We start from the raw sequence: 21,765 nt of genomic DNA, 5'->3' as shown, positions 1-21,765 counted from the left end.
TCTGCCATAAAGGTCATTGGAATTTTGATAGGGCTTGCATTGAACTTATAGATCACTTTAGAGAGTACTGCTATTGTAACAGTAGTAATTCTTCCAATTCATGAACATGGGATTCTTTTCATTTATTTATGTCTTTGATTGCTTCCAGCAATATTTTCTAGTTTTCTGTGTACAAGTCCTTCACTTCCTTGTTTTAACTTATTCCTAGGTATTTCATTATTTTGGATGGTATTATAAATGGCATTTTTCCCTTAATTTCCTTTCAGATTATTCATTGCTCATTTATAGAAACAGAGCTGATATTTCTGTGGTGATCTCATACCTTGCAACTTTCTGATTTAGTTTATTAGTTCTAGTAGTTTCTGGTGGATTCTATGTGATTTTTTTAATCTAGAATAACGTTACCTGCAAATAGAGTTTTTCTTCATCCTTTCCAATTTGGATGGCTTTTATTTCTTCCTCTTGGTTAATTGCTCTAGCGAGGACTTACAGTACAATGGTGAATAGGGGTGTTTTGAGAAAGCAGATATTTTTGTCTTCTTCCTGATTTTATGGGGAGAGCAAGCTTTTGATCTTTCACCATTGAACATGATACTGGCTGTGGGTTTTTTATAAATGCCCTTTATCATATTAAGGAAATTTTCCTCTGTTCCTAGTTTGCAGTATTTTTATCATGAAAGGATACTGAATTTTGTCAAATTCTTTTTCTGCATTGATTTGATTTTTGTTCCTTCATTCTATTGATATAGTATAATACATTGTTGATTCTTCATATATTGAACCACCCTTGCATTCTGGAGGTAAATCCCACTTGGTCATAATATATATTTCTTTTAATGTGTTGTCGGATTTAGTGTTAGGGTTTTATTTATTTTTTTTTTTTGCACATTTTTGCATCTAAATTCATAAGATATATTGGTCTATAGTTTTAACACTTAGGAGAATTGTCTGGCCTAACATCTGGTCTACCCTTTAGATTGTTCCATACTTGAGAAAAATATATATTTTGCTGTCGTCAGGGTGAGTGTTCTGTATCTATTAGGTCTAATTATTTTATAGTGTTCAGGTCTTCGGTTTCCTTACGGATCTTCTATTTAGTGGTTTATCCATTATTGAAACTGAGGTATTGAGGTCTCCAAATATTATTGTAGAGCTGCACTGTATTTTTTTTCAGATATTTTGTGTATGTAAGTGAACTCAAATATTCGATCTTTCTTCCATGACTTATACAAATGGTACCACACTCTATGTACTATACTTTGGGGTTTTTTTTTTCCCCATGTAACATATTTTTGTTTCTTTCTGTGTCAGTACAGTACCTAGAGAACTTTCTGGTTCTTAAGGCTGCATAAAATCTAGTCTTTTTATAGTCTTATTTTTTTTTATTTAAAAAAAATTTTTTATAGATAGAAAGCACAAGTGAGGAAGAGGGATAGAGGGAGAGAGAGAATCTTTAAGCAGGCTCCAGGCTCAGTGCAAAGCCCATCACAGGGATTGATCCCATGACCCTGGGATCATGACCTGAGCCCAAATTAAGAATCTGACTCTCAACCATCTGAGCCACCCAGGCATCCCTTTTTATAGTCTTTTAAACATATTTTAAATTAGTGTTTTTTCAGACATTATTGACCACACTCTCAAAGAGGCATTTTACCTGATGTGCCAGTGCCAGTATATAATTACACATATAATTAAAATGAAAGTTTGACAAATCAAGCCTTACCTTTACAAATTATAAAACGTTAAAGTAGAAGATAATCAATGTCAAACATGATTTTGTAAGTATTTTTAAACAATAAAGAGTATACCTAAATAAATAATTAAAAAATAGTCTTCATGATCCATTCATTTAATTTTATGACCCATTGTTTAATTAACCTTTTAAAGCTATCAACTAACTTAAACTTTTATTTTTTATAAAAGTGGAAAGTACAGAGAATATAGATGTTAGTGTTATTTGTTTCTTAAAAGAAAAGTAAACAACCTCACTCAATCTTTAGGTCACAATGATAGCATTTTTCTAAATTTAACATACCATATTTCAAGTCTAAGATGGCATGGATTGTAACAATTATGTACCTTTAAGAAAGAATTCCAATTAAATTATGACATATTCTCCATTATAAGGTACATCCCAATTTCAGAGATAATAAAAAGTGAAAAATATTTTCTTCCCATATGCTGTTAAGTAATGGACAGTAAAAAAGAAAGTAATCTTTTTTTTTTTTTTTACCAACTTTCTTTTTTTAAGTTTACATTTTTATTTTGAGAGAGAGAATGCAAGCAGGGGTGGAGCAGAGAGAATCCTAAGCAGGCTCCATGTGGAGCCCAATGTGAGGGTCAAACTCACAAACTGTGAGATCATGACCTGAGCTAAGATCAAGTCAGATGACTGACTGAGCCACCCAGAAACCCTTGATTTGGGGAGGGGGAAAAAAAAATCATGAACAAATTTGCTTCTTGTGGCTTATTTAGTAATTCATCTTAATGGGTTCGTTGAAGAACTTGAATCTTTCAAACCAAATTACAGAATAAATATATGTATTTAGTAAATAAGCTAAAGAAGTTGATTCTTCACAATCTCTGCTTCAAATGCATTTGAAGGAGAAATTCTGTAGTTTAAAATAAGATTTCATAAAAGATTACTTCTAAAAGCATTCTTAAATAATACATCTAAATTTAACTTTTATTTTCATTCTATGCCAAGGAAATATGTGCCGTTCAGCTAGCTGACTCGGAAAAGCAAAGAAGTGTGGGCCTGGAATGGGGATGGGCAAGTGGAAATGGGGAATGAATCCAAGTTTTTTTTTGAGATGTTGAGATTGTTCCAAAATTAGATTGGTGGTGGCTGCACAACTCTGAATATACTGAAAACCATTGATGTATACTTGAATTTTATGATACATAAAATAAATCTCATTAAAGCTGAAAAAAAAGAGGCAAAGGAGAGACCTGATTGTCTAAAAGTTTTAAATATAGTTAGTATTTCTAAAGTATCTCATCTTCTGAATAACCAAATTTTACTCTTTTTATAATGGCATTCATGTTTGCTCCCTGGTGAACTTTCTACCTATTTTAAAACGAAAAGTTTTTTAAGTTTATTCATTTTGAGAGAGACAGAAGGCCAAGCAAGGGAGGGACAGAGAGAGAGGGACAGAGAGAGAATCCCAAGCAGGCTCTGCACTGTCAGCACAGAGCCCGATGCAGGGCTCGAACTCACAAAGCACGAGACCATAACCTGAGCTGAAACCAAGAGTTGGACGCTCAACCAACTGAGCCACCCAGTTGCCCCTTCCTATTTTTTTTAACTAAGTTTTAACTGATAATAGCCGCTAATTATAACTGAATGAGAATGTTGAGGCAGAAAAGGGTTTTACTTGTACCCTTCTAGTTCTTTGACTAGTCTAGTAATCAGTTTAAGATAAGACAGATTCATAAGAGAAAAACATATTTGCATTTGTATGGGGGTCCTATAGCAATATAAGACCCAAGGAGGAGCTGGGCCATTAGGTTTATATGCCATCCTGCACTAAGGAATGGAGTAAGATAGAGGACGAGAGTGATTCCCAGGACAATAAAAAGAACAGATGTTTGGTAATTAGATGTTTCTCCTCCATACTGATAAGTCATTCAGGTAAAATAGTCATCTCTTGGTGATAGCTCTTTCTGGGCCAGGCCCCCTCTGTAAATTCTTTTTGGTAGTTTAAGGGAGAGGTAAAAGTTTTTCTTGAGTCTGCTGGATTTTGATTGCCTTCAGCTCAAAATTGTCAACGTGACACATTTTGTAGTGACTTGTTTTGAACCCCTTCAAGAGTTATGCAGTAGAGTAGTAGATAAATATAGTAAAATTGTATGGTGAAGCGGTAAGCTTGGTCCATCTTCTTTACCTATTTAATGTGTATGTGTATGTATGTGTTAATTTTGGAAGTAAATCATATACTTTTTAGCCGTATCGGAGTTTTAAAATCATTCACATATTTTACTTAGGTTTCCTGAAGGTTGAGCATCAGGAATTATAGTTAATAGTTCTAAGAATAGGTATTTTAGCAGCCTTTGAAGTATAGAACTTTTCCAGAGGTGAGTAATCTTGTTTTGTTTTGTCTTATTTTTTCTAGTGTGAGTATTATATTCTCTTTCTTCCTTTTCATTTCTTTTTTTTTTTTTAAGTAAACTCAGTGCCCAACATGGGCTTGAACTCATGACCCCAAGACTGAGAGTCAGTCACATGCTCTACCAACTGAGCCAGACAGGCACCCCTATTTCTTTCTTTCTAAATCTATTACTGTCAGCATCTTGACAAGTTTCAACCGAAAATCTAAATCAAAAGGTGTACACTTAACATTACTTGAATTTAAGTTGTAATTTGGTATTACTTAATTTCTAGGCAAAAGACTAGAAGGAAAATTTTAAAATACAATTACCTAAAAGTTTTAAATGAAGCTTGAGTTATAGGAAATAATTTTTTTTAATGTTTATTTATTTTTGAGAGAAAGAGCGCAAGCAGGGGAGGGCAGAGATAGACACAGAATTGAATGCAGGCCCCAGGCTCTGAGCTGTCAGCACAGAGCCCAATGCTCAAAGAGCCCAAGGGCTCAAACCCATGGACCAAGAGATCATGACCCAAGCTGAAGTCACACGCTCAACTGACTGAGCCATTCAGGTGCCCCTATAGGAAATAATTTTAATGTAAGAGTAAGCACAAGCAGTGAGCTATAATTTACTGGATTAAACTGTTACCTTTCTAAAGTTGTAGAATTTTTCTTCTTGACCTGAAGCACTCAAACATTTTCTCCTTGGCATCTGATCTAAATGCAATCTTCCTTTCCTGTTTTAGAATTCTTTCAGATCTAGAAGTCATTATCTTATCAACATTTCGATGCTTTTTTTTAATATTAAAATTTGCCTTCATTCCCCTCACCCAACGTCTATCATTCACATTGTTTTAGATACTTTTTACCCCATCCCCATTTATGTAGTCTAAACACACTAATCTTTAGAAGACTAAGGAAGTTAGGTAAAAATATTCATAAAATCAAATGTAAAATTCTCTAAAGACATTTCTATCTCTAAAGTGATTTCTTTATTACCATTAAAAGTTATTTTGTTTTCCTTATAGAACTGAAAGGAGAATTAAAACGATACAGGCCTTTCTTAATGCTATACAAAAGTCTATTGGCAACCTAAGAATTGAGGGGGGTGGAAGACACTATAGAGAGAACTTGCTTTGTTATTCAAATTGGAAAAGTTATTTACTTGAGTAAAATGTAAATTACTAAGCCTTTTAGATTAATGAATTCTAAAGGCCTTAGAAATACTTTTTGCAAAAATGATAGTAAAGTATTTGAATACCTTCTGCTAAAGGATTACTGCACTGATTTCTTTAGTGATCTGTGGGACATCGGTTTTACATTTCACTTCATAACACGTTTACAGAGTACTACCAGTCACTACAACATGTTTTCAATAAAATATTTAAGATTTCTGTTGCCTTGAAATTTGGACACAGTAAATTTGGGGGGTAGGGGGGATATATTACCTTTTGGCTATGTTACCAAAGCCATAGGTATTTTCTTACCATGGTTATTACTTTTTATCAACATGCGATCTTAAGTCTAATTTGCTTTCAGGTGCAAAATTCTTAAGCTTTAGATATGATGTATAACATTGCTCTCTTATTCTCAATACACTTTTTAATATGCTATCATTTAAAGACATTTTTGAACCACTCTGACCTTGTCCTCTGAAGGAGATTCAGCTACGAATTTTTAAATGTTTTATTTAAGAATTGGTGTTTTTAAAACACTAGACTTCTTCAGCTGGAGAAATGATACCAAAAGGAGAATATGGATTCAAATCTATAAATTTATGAATAATGTTCAAATAGTAAAGCAGATTTAATAAATTCTGATGTGGATGTATTAATACTTCAGAAAAAGGTGAATTCACAGTAAATAAATGTGAACATAAAACAGCAAATACATAGGTACAGCATTCATTATTTCAAGAGTGGTACAAATAGAACGTGTGAGTGAATAAATGAATGATAGAGGAATTAAGATATTTGGATCCAGTCATAACTTAGCAATTAAAATCTTTGATGATTCTATGAGAAACAAACTCCTCTTTTCTCTTTTTTCTAATGTCACTTACTGGGTCTCTTCTCAGCTCTGTATTTCTAAAAGAGGGAGACTGGCCTACTTTATATACAAGTGTTTTAGCCGTTATTGTGCCAAGATGTACCTAATTCTCCTTGGCATGGAATATCATCCAAAAATGTTAGGCAGTGACTTCCTATATGTTGTTAATTTTGCCAGCAAGAAATAAAAGCAAATGGCAATATAACATATTATTGTGATTCAGAAAAATGAAAAGCATTTTCCTTCAAAGCCCTAAATTCAAGAATTTGAGAGTCTAAGGTACAAGAAATGACAAAGGTGTTCCTCCCATGTGTCAATTCGGATTGGTTGGTGTTAGCTGCTGTGTTGAGAAGTGCTTTGGTAAGTGCTCTATTAAGGCTTTTTGAGGCCAACTCTGATCTTAGAAGGAAAAATTAACAATTTCATAAGCAATAGATAAGGAAATTGCAGAATGTATATGAAGTAGTTTCCATTTCTACCCTAATCTTAGTTTTTGTATGTTTTACTCGAAGAAACTAAAAATCAAAGAGGTTTGTGACATTTTCATTAGATTTTTGATTTGGCACATCTATAGCCATATTTCACTTAAAAGATTCTTTATAGTAGGACATAAACTTCCTCTCTGATTAAGGATCACTAAGATTCATGATATAAAAGAAAGGGGGGGTGTGTGAATATAAGGCACAAAGAGTAAATAGTTACACAATTATTTTGCTATGCTTGTTTTTGAAATAAAGAAGCTAAATAATTATATTTTAAACAGTGTGTGTGTATCTATGTATTTGCAATTACAATAAATATGTTACCTACGTTTTATAACTTTAAAGAGTGATACAACAGAAAGAGAATGGAAGAAAATTCGGAAAAGTATGTGTGTAGAGATTATGGAAACCTAGGAACAACGTTGAGGAGGAAACAAGAGAACTCAGGGAAGAAGGATCTGACATGCAGGAAAATACAAATAAAATATTTAGGGTTTTTCTTGATTTTCACACGTTAAAGTATTGTCTCCTTTTGTTAGCACCTTCTAGAGTAACTGCTTTTTCATCTTTAAGGTTCTTCTCTCAGTGGGATATGCAGTGTCTTAGTCCTCTCAGGAGGATCATTGGCTCTGAGCAGTCTAAATGAAAGCCTCTAAGGATTAGGAGAGTCCTAGTGATTAACAGTCTCCTACTGTAGTATTTCATAAAAGATTGTTCATTTTCTTCTCTAAAGTCAAGACTAATCCATCAAGCATCATATGAGTCTTTGGTGAAAACGTTACTGAACAATATAGGATCCATATCTATACTTTGTCTTCCATTCCCAGCACAAAATCATTTTCCCTGATTGCATTTTGTTACTTTTGCTTTTCATTTGCTCACTAATGTAAAGCCTACAAAGGTGCCCAATTAGAAAGATGACTGAATAAATGTTTTAAATTCTTTTTTACTTCTCAGATGTATTCTTAGCTCTTCTCTATATCTTTGTACCTTCAATTTAAGATTTATCCCTTCAATTTATGTTTTATACCAGGTAATTATAATTTTAAAATAATATATAAAGACTTTAGAAATAATCGAAAGGAATTTCAAATCATTCCTTTAAGCTTCAGTCTCAGCTCCTCTGAAAATTGTATCATCCGTTTCTAAGGGAGCATCTTCGAAACAGGAAGATACTTCTACAGTGTAGTGTAGACTTTTCTGCAGTGTCTTGCATTATTACATAGCAGTCAGTTCCTGTTTTAAATCTACTAGCATTTTTTGGTGGGTAGTAAGATACGTAGGAAAAAGAAATGGTGGGATTGTAATCATTCTCTTCTTACTTCATCGTAGTTATTTAATGTATTACTGTAAAGTAACTATAAAATATTTTTATAATTTAGAAAGTTTTTCTCTAGAAATATCACTTACGGACTTTTATTCTCATTGGATTTGAAAATCCATTCCAAAATGAAAAACATTAATATCTTTTTAGTATATATTAGAATTTTGTCTTTAATTAAAATGTGAAATAAATTTGGTTTAAATATTTCTTTGGAAGAAATAAACTTTGTTATTATTTTCCTACAAAATACTGAATTTACCTCTGCATGTTGAATGTGCAGCAATTAAGATATTACGAAAAATTTCCTTTTGAACCTAAAACATGTCTGCTGATACTCTGTAGCAGTGCTGAGAACATTCAATGCTTGTGGAAATGGTCGTTTTAATGAACCATAGGGTTAAGTGAGAAGGATACAAAATTATTAATTATATGTAATCTTAATAAAAACAGATGATATTATACTTGTGGAAGTGGGATGAATTGTCTTGATTTTCTGTTAGCTTTCTATAGCTAGCTTCTGCAAGTCTCTGTTAAAAAAAAACACTTTCAAAAATAAAATTACTGTGTCAGCTTATAGCAAGATAGCATGTTATATAGTGCAAAAACTAGTAAACCATTAGGAAGGAATGGATAAGAAAATAAGGTTAGTTGAATCTTCAGTAACATTATTACATTGTGATTCACACCTTTCTGCAACCACCACATAAACAAGTTTCAGTGTTTTCTCTTAAATTACCAATGTTACCAAGTTAGAATTTGCTCTTTTGTATGTTGCAATTTATCTCATTTTAAATGGCCATTTAAGAATACTCTGGGGGAAGAAAAGAATATTCTGCAACGCATTTTTACTTTGACTTTTCCCCCTTCCTATTTCTTTAGGAGTTGATCCCCCTCATACTGTGCACAGCATGCCTACATCCTGAGCCTAAAGAAAGAGATCAGCTTCTCCATATACTCTTTAATTTGATCAAGAGGCCAGATGATGAGCAGAGGTAGGTATGACTACTCCTTTGGGAAATAAAGATCATGTTGATTGATTAATGTCACTAATGTGGCACCAAGATTAGCATTTTAATCTAAATGCCTTCTTCCTGTCCCAGTATTTATTTTAACAAACAGAGGAAACACTGGCCCCATTCACAGAGTTCTGTGATATCTTCATTCTTGTTATTCCAGCTACTCGTGTTGCATTTGTACACTTTTATATTAGTTGCCTTTAGACTTCTAATTCAAAAATTTCTTTTACTTTTTATCTTTCCCTTTTGATTTCTAAGAATTCCTAAATATTCCCCCTTTTGCCCACAGATTAAGTACGTAGATTATGGCTTCTTAACGGTCCCTCCAAAAACTAAAATATTTAACATATAAATTTCTGCATCACTGGACTGTCTGTAAACCAATTACTATGTGACTAGAGTGATAGAGTATTTTGTTTTTGTTTGTCGTGACTCAGATGCTCACAACTGTTGATACCTGAGTGGGGAAATTAGTTCTGAGGGTGATAAAAGGGACACAATTCAGGGTGACTCTCCAGGAGAATAGGGAATAGGTTGCGATCAAGTGATAATGATAGTTGTAACATTAACATAAAAAAAGTAAAGCTCAAATTTTTATACATATTTTTAAAAGTTTATTTATTTTGAGAGAGAGAGAAAGAGCGTGAGTAGGTGAGGGGTGGGGAGGTGGGGTAAGAGAGAATGAGAATCCCACGCAGGCTCTGTACTGTCAGAGCAGAACCCGACTTGGTGCTCCAGCCCACGAACCATGAGATCGTGACCTCAGTCAAAGTCGGACACTTAACCAACTGAGCCACCAAGGCACCCTTAAAGCTCAAAATTTTAAATACAAGGTATCTCTCAACCCTGAGAATAAAAATAGTCATATAGATTTTTAAACTTTATGAATATGTATGTCTTTCTTGTTCTTATCAAAATATACCTGAGCAAGTGGAGAAACCTGTCCTTTTAGGATCCAGTCAAGACGAATCTACACCAGCAGTTCTCACGTGCTAGTCCAATGGAAAGAGGGAAATTTGGGGCCCCTGGGTGGCTCAGTCGGTTAAGCATCTGACTTACGCTTAGGTCATAATCTCATAGTTCATGGGTTTGAGCCCCGCATCAGGCTCTGTGCTGACAGCTCAGAGCCTGGAACCTGCTTCGGAATATGTGTCTCCCTTTCTCTGCTCCTCCTCCGCTCACACTTTCTCTTTCTCTCTCTCTCTCTCTCAAAAATAAATAAGCATTTAAAAAATTAAAAGTAAAAAGAAAGGAAATTAAATCACTGTATTAGTACTATTCATTGCAAACTAAAAATTTTCTAAGGACAGTTTGATGGTGCTGTGTAAGAAAATTAATATTTTATTTTCTCCTTGAAAAATACTATTCCCAATGGCAATTTAGTTAATAATTACCATTTACCACATTGTTATTTTTAAATTTGCAAGGCAAAAACCTTTAGATCCCCAGGCTATTTTCACAGACTCTGTGTGGAAAGCTAATAGCTGCCACCTGGTGGCCAACAGTACCTATTAGCCTTACTTCAGGTTGAGTTGGATCAGGAATTCAGCACTCATGCCCACGTTGAAATTTTTTACCTTACAGATATAAAATTATTTACTGAAATAGACTAATCCGCCGACTCGCTATGTACAATGTGAATAACAAATTAACAAAGCAGAATGTTTAAGTTCGCATATTTCTCAATATACATATATATTGAGAAATCACTTGTCATATAATCACTTGTTACTTTTCCTGACTTAATCTTGGGCTTGTTTCTTTGTCTCCTAAGAAGAATTTAATTTTATGCTTAATAATGATGCATTTTGCCAGTTCTTTCCTGACAACCATAATTGCCATCATATTTCTACCTGCATCAAATAGTAGTCAAATAATCCCTGTCCTGCAATTTTCTGCCCGTGAGAACATTTCATTTTACCATTACAGGAGCCTGTTTCCAATGCTGTTAATAATCTGTAGGCATCTGACCTTTTCTGTTTTCAACCTGTGTTTCAAAACTGTCATACTTTTTAGAATTAACTTTGCTGGCTAAGAAGTTTGCCCAACATTTTTTCAACAAGTTTATATATCTGTAGTATGTAGATGGTGGCTCATGATTTAAAGTCCTTTCACATGAGGGTTTCATGCAGGTGTTTGTAATGCCTAAATTTCACCTAAGTTCATTTATTAAAAGAGTCAAACATTTGTGAAAACAATATATGTGCCTTCTCATTATTTTAAGACACTCGTGGGGAAAAACAATGTTCAGATATTAGGAAATTTTCATTGGGGAACACCCAGCTAAAATGTTGTCCATAAACATTGGGAATTTATTTTTCCATTTTTCTTTTATCCATGTTATTTGCCTTCCCAAAGTAGGAAATAGAAAAGCAAAGGAAGACTTAAGAAATAGGCATAGAAGATGATAATATAAAGGGGAATCAGATATTTAAAAATACAAGATTCTGGTGAGAAGAAGCTGCAATATACAATGAAGATATACTGGCTCAACATTTGCCTCATTGAAGCAGGCTCCAGGCTCTGCTGTCAGCACAGAATCCGACGTGGGGCTTGAACCCACGAACTGTGAGATCATGACCTGAGCCGAAGTTGGACGCTCAACCGACTGAGCCACCCAGATGCCCCAACATTTGCCTCATTGTTGTCCAGATGATCTTTGTCATTATTCTTCTCAGCCTGAGAGAATAGTAATAGCTAATCTGACTAAATTAAATAGAAATTTAGTTATTTTTCAGTTTAAGTTGAGTTGACTTATATTGAGAAATAGCAGTGAGCAATGCCTGGGCTTAAAATGCTATTTTTATAATTAATATGAATAAAACATTCTAATTTGCTTTTCCTTGAAGTTGGCTACTTTAAAACATGTATTGAAGGGGCACCTGGGTGGCTCAGTCGGTTAAGTGTCAGACTTCAGCGCAGGTCATGATCTTACGGTTCGTGGGTTCGAGCCCCACATCAGGCTCTCTGCAGCTCAGAGGCTACTTCAGATCCTCTGTCCCCCTCTCTCTGTGTTCCTCCCTTCTTACCTCCTTCTCTCCTTCTCTCCCTCTCTCTCTAAAAAATAAACCTTAAAAACAAAACCATGTATTGAAAACATACTCTCTTTTTCCATCTGGTTATACTGTTTTGAACTAGATAATCAAAACTGGAAAAACTTGGGGCACCTGGGTGGCTTAGTTGGTTAAGCATCTGACTTTAGCTCAGGTCATGATCTCACAGTTCATGAGTTCAGGCTCCACATCAGGCTCTGTTCTGACAGCTCAGAACCTGGAGCCTGCTTCAGATTCTGTGTCTCCCTCTCTTTCTGCCCCTCCCCTGCTCTCACTGTATCTATCTTTCTCTCAAAAATAAACATTAAAAAATATATAATTTTTTAAAAAATGGAAAAATTTATAATTATTTATTTTAAAATCATTTAAAATGTAACTTCATTCTGAAGAGTGAAAAATTGTATTTAAAATTTAAAACTCTTATAAGTTTCAAATCTGTCAATTCAAATGAAGTTATATTAATTAAATATATACTATTCTAGGGACAAATTACCCCAGAAGAAAGTGGTTTAAAATAACACTCATTTTTTCCCACAGTCAATATGAAATTTAATCACTAGGCATAATTGAAGATACAAAAGTCAAATTATTACATCAGCTTTGTGTTAACAGCATTACTGATGATTAGTTGATTTCTGACACCCAAGTACCCAAACTCTTAAGGACATTCAAAGCAAACAAGATATTCTTATTTTTATAGACAGAAAGGTTTGCTCTAACAAAGTGATTCTCAAAGTGTGGTCCAAGTATCCTTTGGGGTCTGTAACAGCTCTTTAAGTGCACAAAGTGAAAGACTTTTTTTTTTTTTAAATTCAAATTTTAGCTAGTTGACATACAGTGCAATATTGGTTTCAGGGGTAGAATTCACTGATTCGTCACTTACATACAACACCCAGTGCTCATCACACGTGCCCTCCTTCGTACCCATCACCCATCTAGCCCATCTCCAACCACCTCCCTCTGTCAACCCATAGTTTGTTCTCTTTCATTAAGAGTCTCTTGCGGTTTGTTTCCCTCTCTCATCTTTTTTCCTCACCTTCCCATATGTTCATCTGTTTTGTTTCTTAAATTTCACATGAGTAAAATTATATGGTATTATCTTTTTCTGATCGAGTTATTTCACTTAATACATTCTAGCCTCATTCACATCATTGCAGGTTGCAAGATTTCATTCTTTTTGATGGCCCTGTAATATTCCAGCGTGGGGGGTGTGTGTGTGTGTGTGTGTGCGCGCGCGTGTGCATCTTTATCCATTCAGCAGTCAATGGACATTTGAGCTCTCTCCATACTTTGTCTATTGATGATGATGCTGTAAACATTGGGCTGCATGTACCCCTTCGAATCTGTATTTTTGTGTCTTTTAGGTAAATACCTAATGGTGCAATGGCTGGGTCGCAGGGTAGTTCTATTTTTAGTCTTTTGTGGAACCTCCATACTGTTCTCCTCAGTGAATGCACCAGTTTGCATTCCCACCAACAGTGCATGAGAGTTCCTTTTTCTCTAATCCTCGCCAACAACTATTGTTTCTTATGCTATTTAGCTATTTTTTAAGCACCAAGACACGTTAATTTTTTTAATGTTTATTTTTGAGAGAGAGAGAGAGTGAGCAAGGGAAGGACAGACAGTGCTGCATTCACAGTGCAGAGCCTAATGCAAGGCTCGAACTCAAGAACTGTGAGATTGAGACCTGAGCCAAAATGAAAAGTCAGGTGCTTAACCAATTCAGCCACCCAGGCGCCCCTAATTTTAGCAGCACCTAATTCTGAAGTGGTATTTCATTGTGGTTTTGATTTGTATTTCCCTGATGATGAGTGATCTTGAGCATCTTTTCATGTGTCTGTTAGCCATCTGGATGTCTTTGGAAAACTGTCTATGCATGTTTTCTGCCCATTTCTTTCTTTTCTTTGTTAATGTTTGTTTATTCTTGAAAGAGAGAGAGGGAGGCAGAGCATGAGCAGAAGAGGAACAAAGTGAGAGAGGGACACAGAATCTGAAGCAGGCTCCAGGCTCTGAGCTGTTAGCACAGAGCCTGACATAGGGCTCGAACCCATGAGCCATGAGATCACGACCTGAGCCAAAGTTGGACACTCAATGGACTGAGCCACCCAGGCGCCCCATCTTCTGCTCATTTCTTAACTGGCTTATTTGTTTTCTGGATGTTGAATTTGACAAGTTCATTATAGATTTTACATACTAACCCTTTATCAGATATGTCATTTGCAAAGATCTTCTCCCATTCCAAAGGCTGCCTTTTAGTTTTGTTGATTGTTTCCTTCACTGTGCAGACGCTTTTTGTCTTGAAGTCCTAGTAGTTCCTGTTTACTTTTGTTCCCCTTGCCTCTGGTGATGTGTCTAATAAGTTGCTGTGGCCAAGGTCAAAGAGGTTGCTGCCAGTGTTCTCTTCTAGGATTTTGTTGGTTTGGTGTCTCACGTTTAGGTCTTTCATCCATTTTGAATTTATTTTGTGTATGGTGTAAGAAAGTGGTCCCGTTTCATTCTTGTGCGTGTTGCCATTCAACTTTCCCAACACCTTTTGTTGAAGAGACGGTCTTTTTTCCAGTGGATATTTTTTCCTGCTCTGTTGAGATGAGTTGACCATATAGTTGTGGGTCCATTTCTGGGTTCTCTATTCTGTTCCAGTGACCTGAGTGTCTGTTTTTGTGCCAGTACCATACTGTCTTAATGACTATAGCTTGAAACCTGGAATCATGATGCCTCCAGTTTTGGTTTTCTTTTTCAGGATTGCTTTGGCTATTCAGGGCCTTTTGTGGTTCCATACAGATTTTAGGATTGTTTGTTCTAGCTCTGCGAAAAATGCTGGTGGTGTTTTGATAGGAATTGCTTTGGGTAGTATAGACATTTTAACAATGTTTGTTTTTCTAATCTGTGAGCATGGAATGTTTTCCCATTTCTTTGTGTCCTCTTCAGTTTCTTTCATATGTGTTAGTTTTTGGAGCATAGATCTTTTACCTCTTTGGTTAGGTTCATTCTTAGGTATCTTATTGTTTTTGGTGCAATTGCAAATGGGATCAATTCCTTGATTTCTTTTTCTGTTGCTCTGTTATCGGTGTATAGAAATGCAACAGATTTCTGCATGTTGATTTTATATCCTGTGACTTTGCTGAATTCATGTATTCTAGCACTTTTTTGGTGGAGTCCTTCAGGTTTTCTATATAGAATATCATGTTGTCTGCGAATTAAAATAACACTCATTTTTTTATATTACAGTTTATGTGAGTCATTCTGAGTCTTGCTTCAGGGTCTCTTACAAGGCTGTAATCCGCATGTTGGCTGGGGCTGTGGTCCTGTCAAGGCTCAACTTGGAAGGATTTGCTTCTGAGCTTATTCACATAGTTGGTCATTAGCAAGATTCAGTTTCTCATGGGTTTTTGGATTGAAGACCTCAGTTTCTTGCCAGCTTTTGGCCAGTGTTTCCTTCAGTTCCTTGCCACATAGACCTCCCCAGCATGACTACATACTTTATCAAGGCATGCCAGCTGAGAAGGCAGTAGAGAGGGTCCTGAAGCTGGATGTCACAAACTTTTGTAACCTAATCTCAGAAATGACATCCCATCGCTTTGGCCATCATTCTGTTCACTGGAAGCAGGTCATTAGGTCCAGGCTACAACAGCATGAATGTTGGTGGACATTATTGGGAACCATGTTAGAAGATGCCTACTACAGTTATCTTGGGTATAGAATTCTAATTTTAGAAATATCATTTTACGGGGGTTCCATTGGTTAAGTGTCTGACTCTTGATTTCGGCTTCTGTCATGATCTCTTAGTTTGTGAGATCATGTCCCGTGTCAGACTGCACACTGACAGCGCAGAGCCTGCTTAGGATTGTCTCTCTTTCCCTCTCTCTCTGCCCCTCCCTTACTCACTCATGCCTTCTCTCTGTCAAAATAAGTAAATAAATTTTTTAAAATGTAATAAATATCATTTTACCCTAGTTTTAAATTACAGAAATACTGGCTGAATAATCATTGGTTGTTTTAGTGGCTAGAAACTGAAATTCTTAGATGCTGAAGCATTAGACATATTATCTCAACATGCATGGATGGGAATTTAATTTAGGAGGTTATGAGATTCAGCTTCACGCCAATAGAGAATAACTTCACAACATCTCACAAATGGTGTTGCCACTGTTAGAGGAACGAATCTTAAGGAACTCGTTCTTGTGGTGGCAGCCTAGTCCGTTGTAAGAAAAGTCTAATTTGATTGTACAAAACTAATGTATGTTGTGTGAATTATGGAGCTTTTTAAAATTTTTTAATGTTTGTTTATTTAAGTTTATTTGTTTTGAGAGAGACAGAGACAACGTGAGTCAGGGAGGGGCAGAGAGAAGGGGAGAGAGAATCCCAAGCAGGCTCCATGCTGCCAGTGCAGGGCCCAATGTGGGGCTTGAACTCACAAAACCCTGAGATCATGACCTGAGTGAAACCAAGATATGGACACTTAACTGACTGAGCCACCCAGGTGCCCCACTGTTTAAGAGAGAAGGTGTGTGTCGTGGGGGGGGACAGGGACGGGGGGAACGAGCCAGCAAAGGAGGGCAGGAGAGAGAGAGGAAGAGAGAGAATCCCAAGCAGGCTCTCCACTGTCAGCATAGAGCCCAACACAGAGCTCAAGCCCATGAACCATGAGATAATGACCTGAGCCAAAATCAAGAGTGGGCGCTTAACTGACTGAGCCAGCAGAGCTGACTCTTTTTAACCCTTAGTCCTAAACCCTTAGTCCTAGTTGTGCTTTCTAATGTAAGTATAAATCTTTATTCATTTGTATTATTTTTCAGGCAGATGATACTGACAGGTTGTGTGGCATTTGCACGCCATGTTGGACCAACACGTGTAGAAGCTGAACTTTTACCACAGTGCTGGGAACAGGTAAATAACTGTATTGGGTTTTCCCCTAGCTGTTACACTGTAATTTATTATGGGTGTTCATATTTTCTTTTTTTAAATGCCATTGGGAATTATGTGGGATCTGAATTATGCTGCTGTTTCTGTAGACCAGCACAATGATTTAATAGCACTGGAGAATGCTCTGGGATGCCTTGCTTTTTAATTCATTCTTCCAATAAGAAGAATGAATAAAGGAACTAGTTCCAGTGCCAGGTACACTGGTAAACAAAAGACAGAGACCTTTTCGTTGGGAGATAAGAATAAACAAATAAATGATCTGTCTTGTATTATTATAAACTATGAAGAAAAATAAAGCAGGATAAGAGTTAGAGAATGATGGAGAATGCTGTTTGAGAAAGGGTGGTCAGAACAGGAATCTCCGAGAACATGATGTTTCTGCAAGGATCTGAATGGAGTAAATTACTGCAAATACAGAAGCCCTCAGGTGCGAGCTTGATGAATTCAAGGGAGTGCAAGAAGGCTCTGTGTGTTGTGTGCGTGTATGTGTGTGTGTAGGTAATAGAAATAGTATATGTATTATATACTTGTATATATTGCAAAGCTATACAGAATATAAAATGTAAACTGTTGATATGGGAAGTTTTTGTATTTATAATCCAACTCACTACTAACAGTACTTTTGGTTTTATGTTGAATTTTAATATTCCAGTCCTATGTAAAACTCAGTATCTTTGACTTTCTAGACTTGATATTTAGGTCATTATGTGGGTTATTTATCCACCTTAAAAAAAGATGAATTTCTTATAAAGGCAAATTTCATGGCCCTATTTATAATAACATAGTCATTTATTCTTAAAAAATACTGGTCTCTGGAATATCACTAAAGCGTATACTCTTTTAGAATTCTGTTCCTAATTTCTTTGAGTATTCATTTTTTCCTTTAAAATTTATTAGAGTTTAAGCTAAATTAAATTTGTGAAGTGAACATTATATATGGTCTTGTTATCTCTGACAATCTTTTATGTCCTCTGTAGATTATAATGCATGCTAATTTAAGATGAGGCTGTAATCTTTGAAGGTCAAATTAACTTGGAAATAACATATACAACTTTCAGTTTACAAGTCTATATTGTTATTTATATGTAAACATATAACATTTAATAATGTTTTCTATTTCCTTTTCTTTCTATTGAGCTTTATTGAGATACTCAGATACCACACACCCATTTAAAGGCACACTTCAGTGGTGTTTAGTGTGCCCACAGACTTGTGCAACCGCCACCACAATCAATTTTAGAAAAGTTTTATCACCCCAAAAAGAAACTCCAAACCTTTGAACTTCCTTCTCGTATGTCCAAGATTGTTTTGACTATTCTGGGTCCCTTGGGTTTCCATGCTAATTTAGGATGAATTTGTCAGTTTCTGCCAGAAGCCATCTGGAATTTTCATAAGGATTGCATTGATTTCTGTAGATCAGTATGGAGAGTATTGCCATCCTACTGTGAGCCTTCCAAACCATGAATTTAGGACGTGTTTCCATGTATTTGGTTCCTTTAAATTTTCTTTCAGTGATATCTTGTGGTTATCAGAACATAATTTTTATACTTCTCTTTTCAACTGATTTCCTAAATATCTTATTCTTTCCGATACTATTGCAAATAGAATTTTCTTAATTCAGTATTGGTTGCAATATAGAGAAATACAATTGATTTTTATATGTACATTTAATTTTAAGGCTCATTGAGCTAGACTAAAGAAAAGCAAAAGCAAAGTTATGTACAGCATACTTTGACATTCAAATCATTCTGCTTTCAGGATTACTATTTCTGGATTAAATTTAATTTACAGATATTAGTTACAAGTATCTTTACCACCACCTCTTCTATAACCTGAATAAACATGCCTATCGGAGATCTGTCTAGCCGACTACCTCCGATCTGTTGCCCGGTAGATTGCTATGTGATTTCTTTTCTTAATTTTAGGCATCCAATACATTAATGAATTATGTCACCTTTTCCTATGGGAATATGAGAACAGATATACTTCTTTTACAGTCAAGGAAAGATTTATATTCTGTGAAGAAGACATATGGCAACAAAACCCAGTATGTGTCATTTTTTTTGTTGCTATTTTTGTTTATTATAGTACAGTGTAGTCATCACAACACCAAAGCCCCATCGTCTTGCACATACTACCAGAAATGGATTGAAGTCTGCTTACTTTAGAAACAAAATCATATCACTAGTCAAGGGTTCTGGTTAAATCATTGATTAACTTCCTAATCCCTTAGTTGAATAAGAGAACTGATGAGTTATTCCTGGCACCTGTTAATAAGCCATGTCTATCATATTCAGAAGCTGGATTTTTCAAGTTTAAAACTAAACGAATGTTTCCAGGACTGAAGAAAACTCCTCCTGACTTCGTAAGGAAAGCCTAGTCATAGGCAAGCCCACAATCTCTAGACACCTTGCCGCATTTTCGTCTTTGCTTTATCCTTTTTTCTTTAACAGATAACCCTTGTGATCTCATTTTTTAGGCTCTCTCTGATTCCCTTATTCCTGATCCAGTCATAGCCTCACAGGGATTCCCAGAAGTGGGGAAAAAAAGAAGCTTTATTGCATTCTTAACAGGATTTATTATGAAAAGCAATTCTCTGTTGGAGGAAAGGAGGTTATTTGTTGGTGCTTGATTTATTTATTTTTTGCTCTAGATTAACCACAAATACCCAGAAAGACGACTACTTGTGGCGGAATCCTGTGGAGCATTGGCCCCTTACCTTCCTGTAAGAACTGTCATTTTTTTCTTAAAAACTTTTTTTCCTTTTAAGAGGGGCGGAGGGACAGAGAGAGAGAATCTTAAGCAGACTCCATGTTCAGTGCAGAGCCTGATGCAGGGCTCAATCCCACTGGCATCATTACCTGAGCCAAAATCAAAAGTCGGACACTCAACCTACTGAACCACCCAGGTGCCCCTACTGTTGATATCTAAGTGTGCAACAGTTTGCATTTTTATATTTGAATTTTTCTAACCCAAAATTTATCATACTGTATGTAATGTTCTTAATCCCTGACAGTAAACACTATTGACAAGTTCTTGTGTGGGTATCTATGTATTTTTTAAATTTTTCATGCTGTTAGTACCTCCACATTTTGCCTCTTTCAGCATTTGCATTTTTGACAGTGTTAAATTGCCCCAAACCAAGATAGCACAGATTTATACGCCTGTCATCAGTACCTTGGAGTTCTTATGTTCCCATACCTTCACCAGGATGGGGGTGTGGTGAAATCTTTTTTAATATTCTCCTACGTTATAGGAGAAAACTCGTGTCTTATTGTTGTGATAAATCGTATACACACATATACATGAGTAAGTTTGATCATGCTTTTATTTACTGTTCCAAGACAGATGAGCATCACAAGCACAAAGGGGATAAAAAGCTGTTCTACCCTGTACTAAAAGGCATATTCACCAACCTAAATGTGACCAAACTGTGCTAAAATTATATATTTTTTTGTATCTAAGAAGTCAAAGCAAAGACTAGGTCACTTAAAAATGACTGTAGATCTTGCCCTGCATACTAAAATCACACTGTAAGTTTATGAAAATGGTCATCTTCTATCTTTATTTTATTCTAACCATTATCATTATAGGTAAACAAGTTTGGGTTTGAAGAATGTCATAAACTGATCAAATTATAATGGTGCAAAGAAGGGAAAGAAGGGGAAGAATTTGCATAATGGTTATAGCTCTTTATTTTACCTTCAGCCATTAATTAGGCTAAAACGTTCTTTAACAAAAAAAATTGTGTGAAATTAAGACACAACAATGGTTGACATTAAATAATTGCATCTGAGAATAGCAATGCAATTCCCTTTGAAGTATTTTTAAGTTTACTCCCATATTTTATCATCCTGTTTGAAGTTTTTTCTCAGTTCTGCAAAAAATAGGAACACCGGAATTTTATAGTTTGCACACCGCAGGCTAATGTTTTGATTACCAGAGTGGTGTTTTTAATCCCTCCTGTTATTATAACTCTGAGAGCTCTTCTCTGAGTTAAACAGGTAGTGTAGAAGAGTCATTGTCCATTTATAGCACAGGGTTGACTTTGTCAATTTTCCATAAGTGCTTCCTACTATGTGCTCTAGGGTTTAAAGTGGTTGCACATATTTATTGGATGAGAATACCAAATTCAGGGTAGATGTTATTTTTTTTTTTTAAGTTTATTTATTTTTGAGAGAGAGAGAGAGCATGAGTGGTGGAGGGGCAGAGAGAGAGAGGGAGACACAGAATCAGAAGCAGGCTCCAGGCTCCGAGCTGTCCGCACAGAGCCCGGTGTGGAGCTCGAACTCACAAACTGTGAGATGGTGACCTGAGCTGAAGTCAGATGCTTAACCGACTGAGCCACGCAGGCGCCTCTAGATGTTATCTTTAGAGAGGAAGGGGGGAGGAGAGTGAAACTTAAGCTGTATCTGTAATGTTTTATGTCTTTGAAAAATGAAGACTTAAAGCAAACATAGCAAAGTGCTAATGTGTGTGTATGTATATATATATATATATAATCTGGATTGTTTAATATGTGGATGTCTGTTGTATTATTTCCTGTACTTTTCTGCCGCTAGTGTAAAATAAATAGTAAAAACATGTTTTTGTTTACTTTCAGAAAGAAATCCGTAGCTCCTTGGTTCTCTCAATGTTGCAACAAATGTTAATGGAAGATAAGGCGGACTTAGTAAGAGAAGCTGTGATCAAAAGCCTTGGAATCATTATGGGATACATTGATGATCCAGACAAATACCAACAGGTATGTTTTTCAGAATGAACCCCATTTACCTCATTATAAAATTCCAAATAATTTAATATTCCAGATCTCTGATTCAGCTACCAAAT

The 21,765-nt window shown here is 35.6% G+C and overlaps 1 protein-coding gene across 4 annotated transcripts in view; it reads left to right on the top strand.

Moving 5' to 3' along the window:
* The window catches only part of RELCH (RAB11 binding and LisH domain, coiled-coil and HEAT repeat containing), a 111,256-nt gene that overhangs the window by 43,379 nt on the left and 46,112 nt on the right, over positions 1-21,765 (top strand). For all 4 annotated transcript variants that reach the window (XM_077777619.1, XM_077777618.1, XM_077777617.1 and 1 more), the window contains exons 11-14: positions 8,823-8,935; positions 16,809-16,899; positions 19,589-19,660; positions 21,539-21,679. In XM_077777619.1, the coding sequence (XP_077633745.1) occupies positions 8,823-8,935; positions 16,809-16,899; positions 19,589-19,660; positions 21,539-21,679 (417 nt within the window). The remainder of the gene's footprint in view (positions 1-8,822; positions 8,936-16,808; positions 16,900-19,588; positions 19,661-21,538; positions 21,680-21,765) is intronic.

Source organism: Crocuta crocuta, unplaced genomic scaffold (genome assembly GCF_008692635.1).
Source record: "Crocuta crocuta isolate KB4526 unplaced genomic scaffold, BGI_CrCroc_1.0 scaffold36, whole genome shotgun sequence".
In the NCBI taxonomy this organism is placed as follows: domain Eukaryota; kingdom Metazoa; phylum Chordata; class Mammalia; order Carnivora; family Hyaenidae; genus Crocuta; species Crocuta crocuta.
Note: the sequence above shows the minus strand (reverse complement) of the source record. Positions and strands in the feature narration are given on the sequence as shown.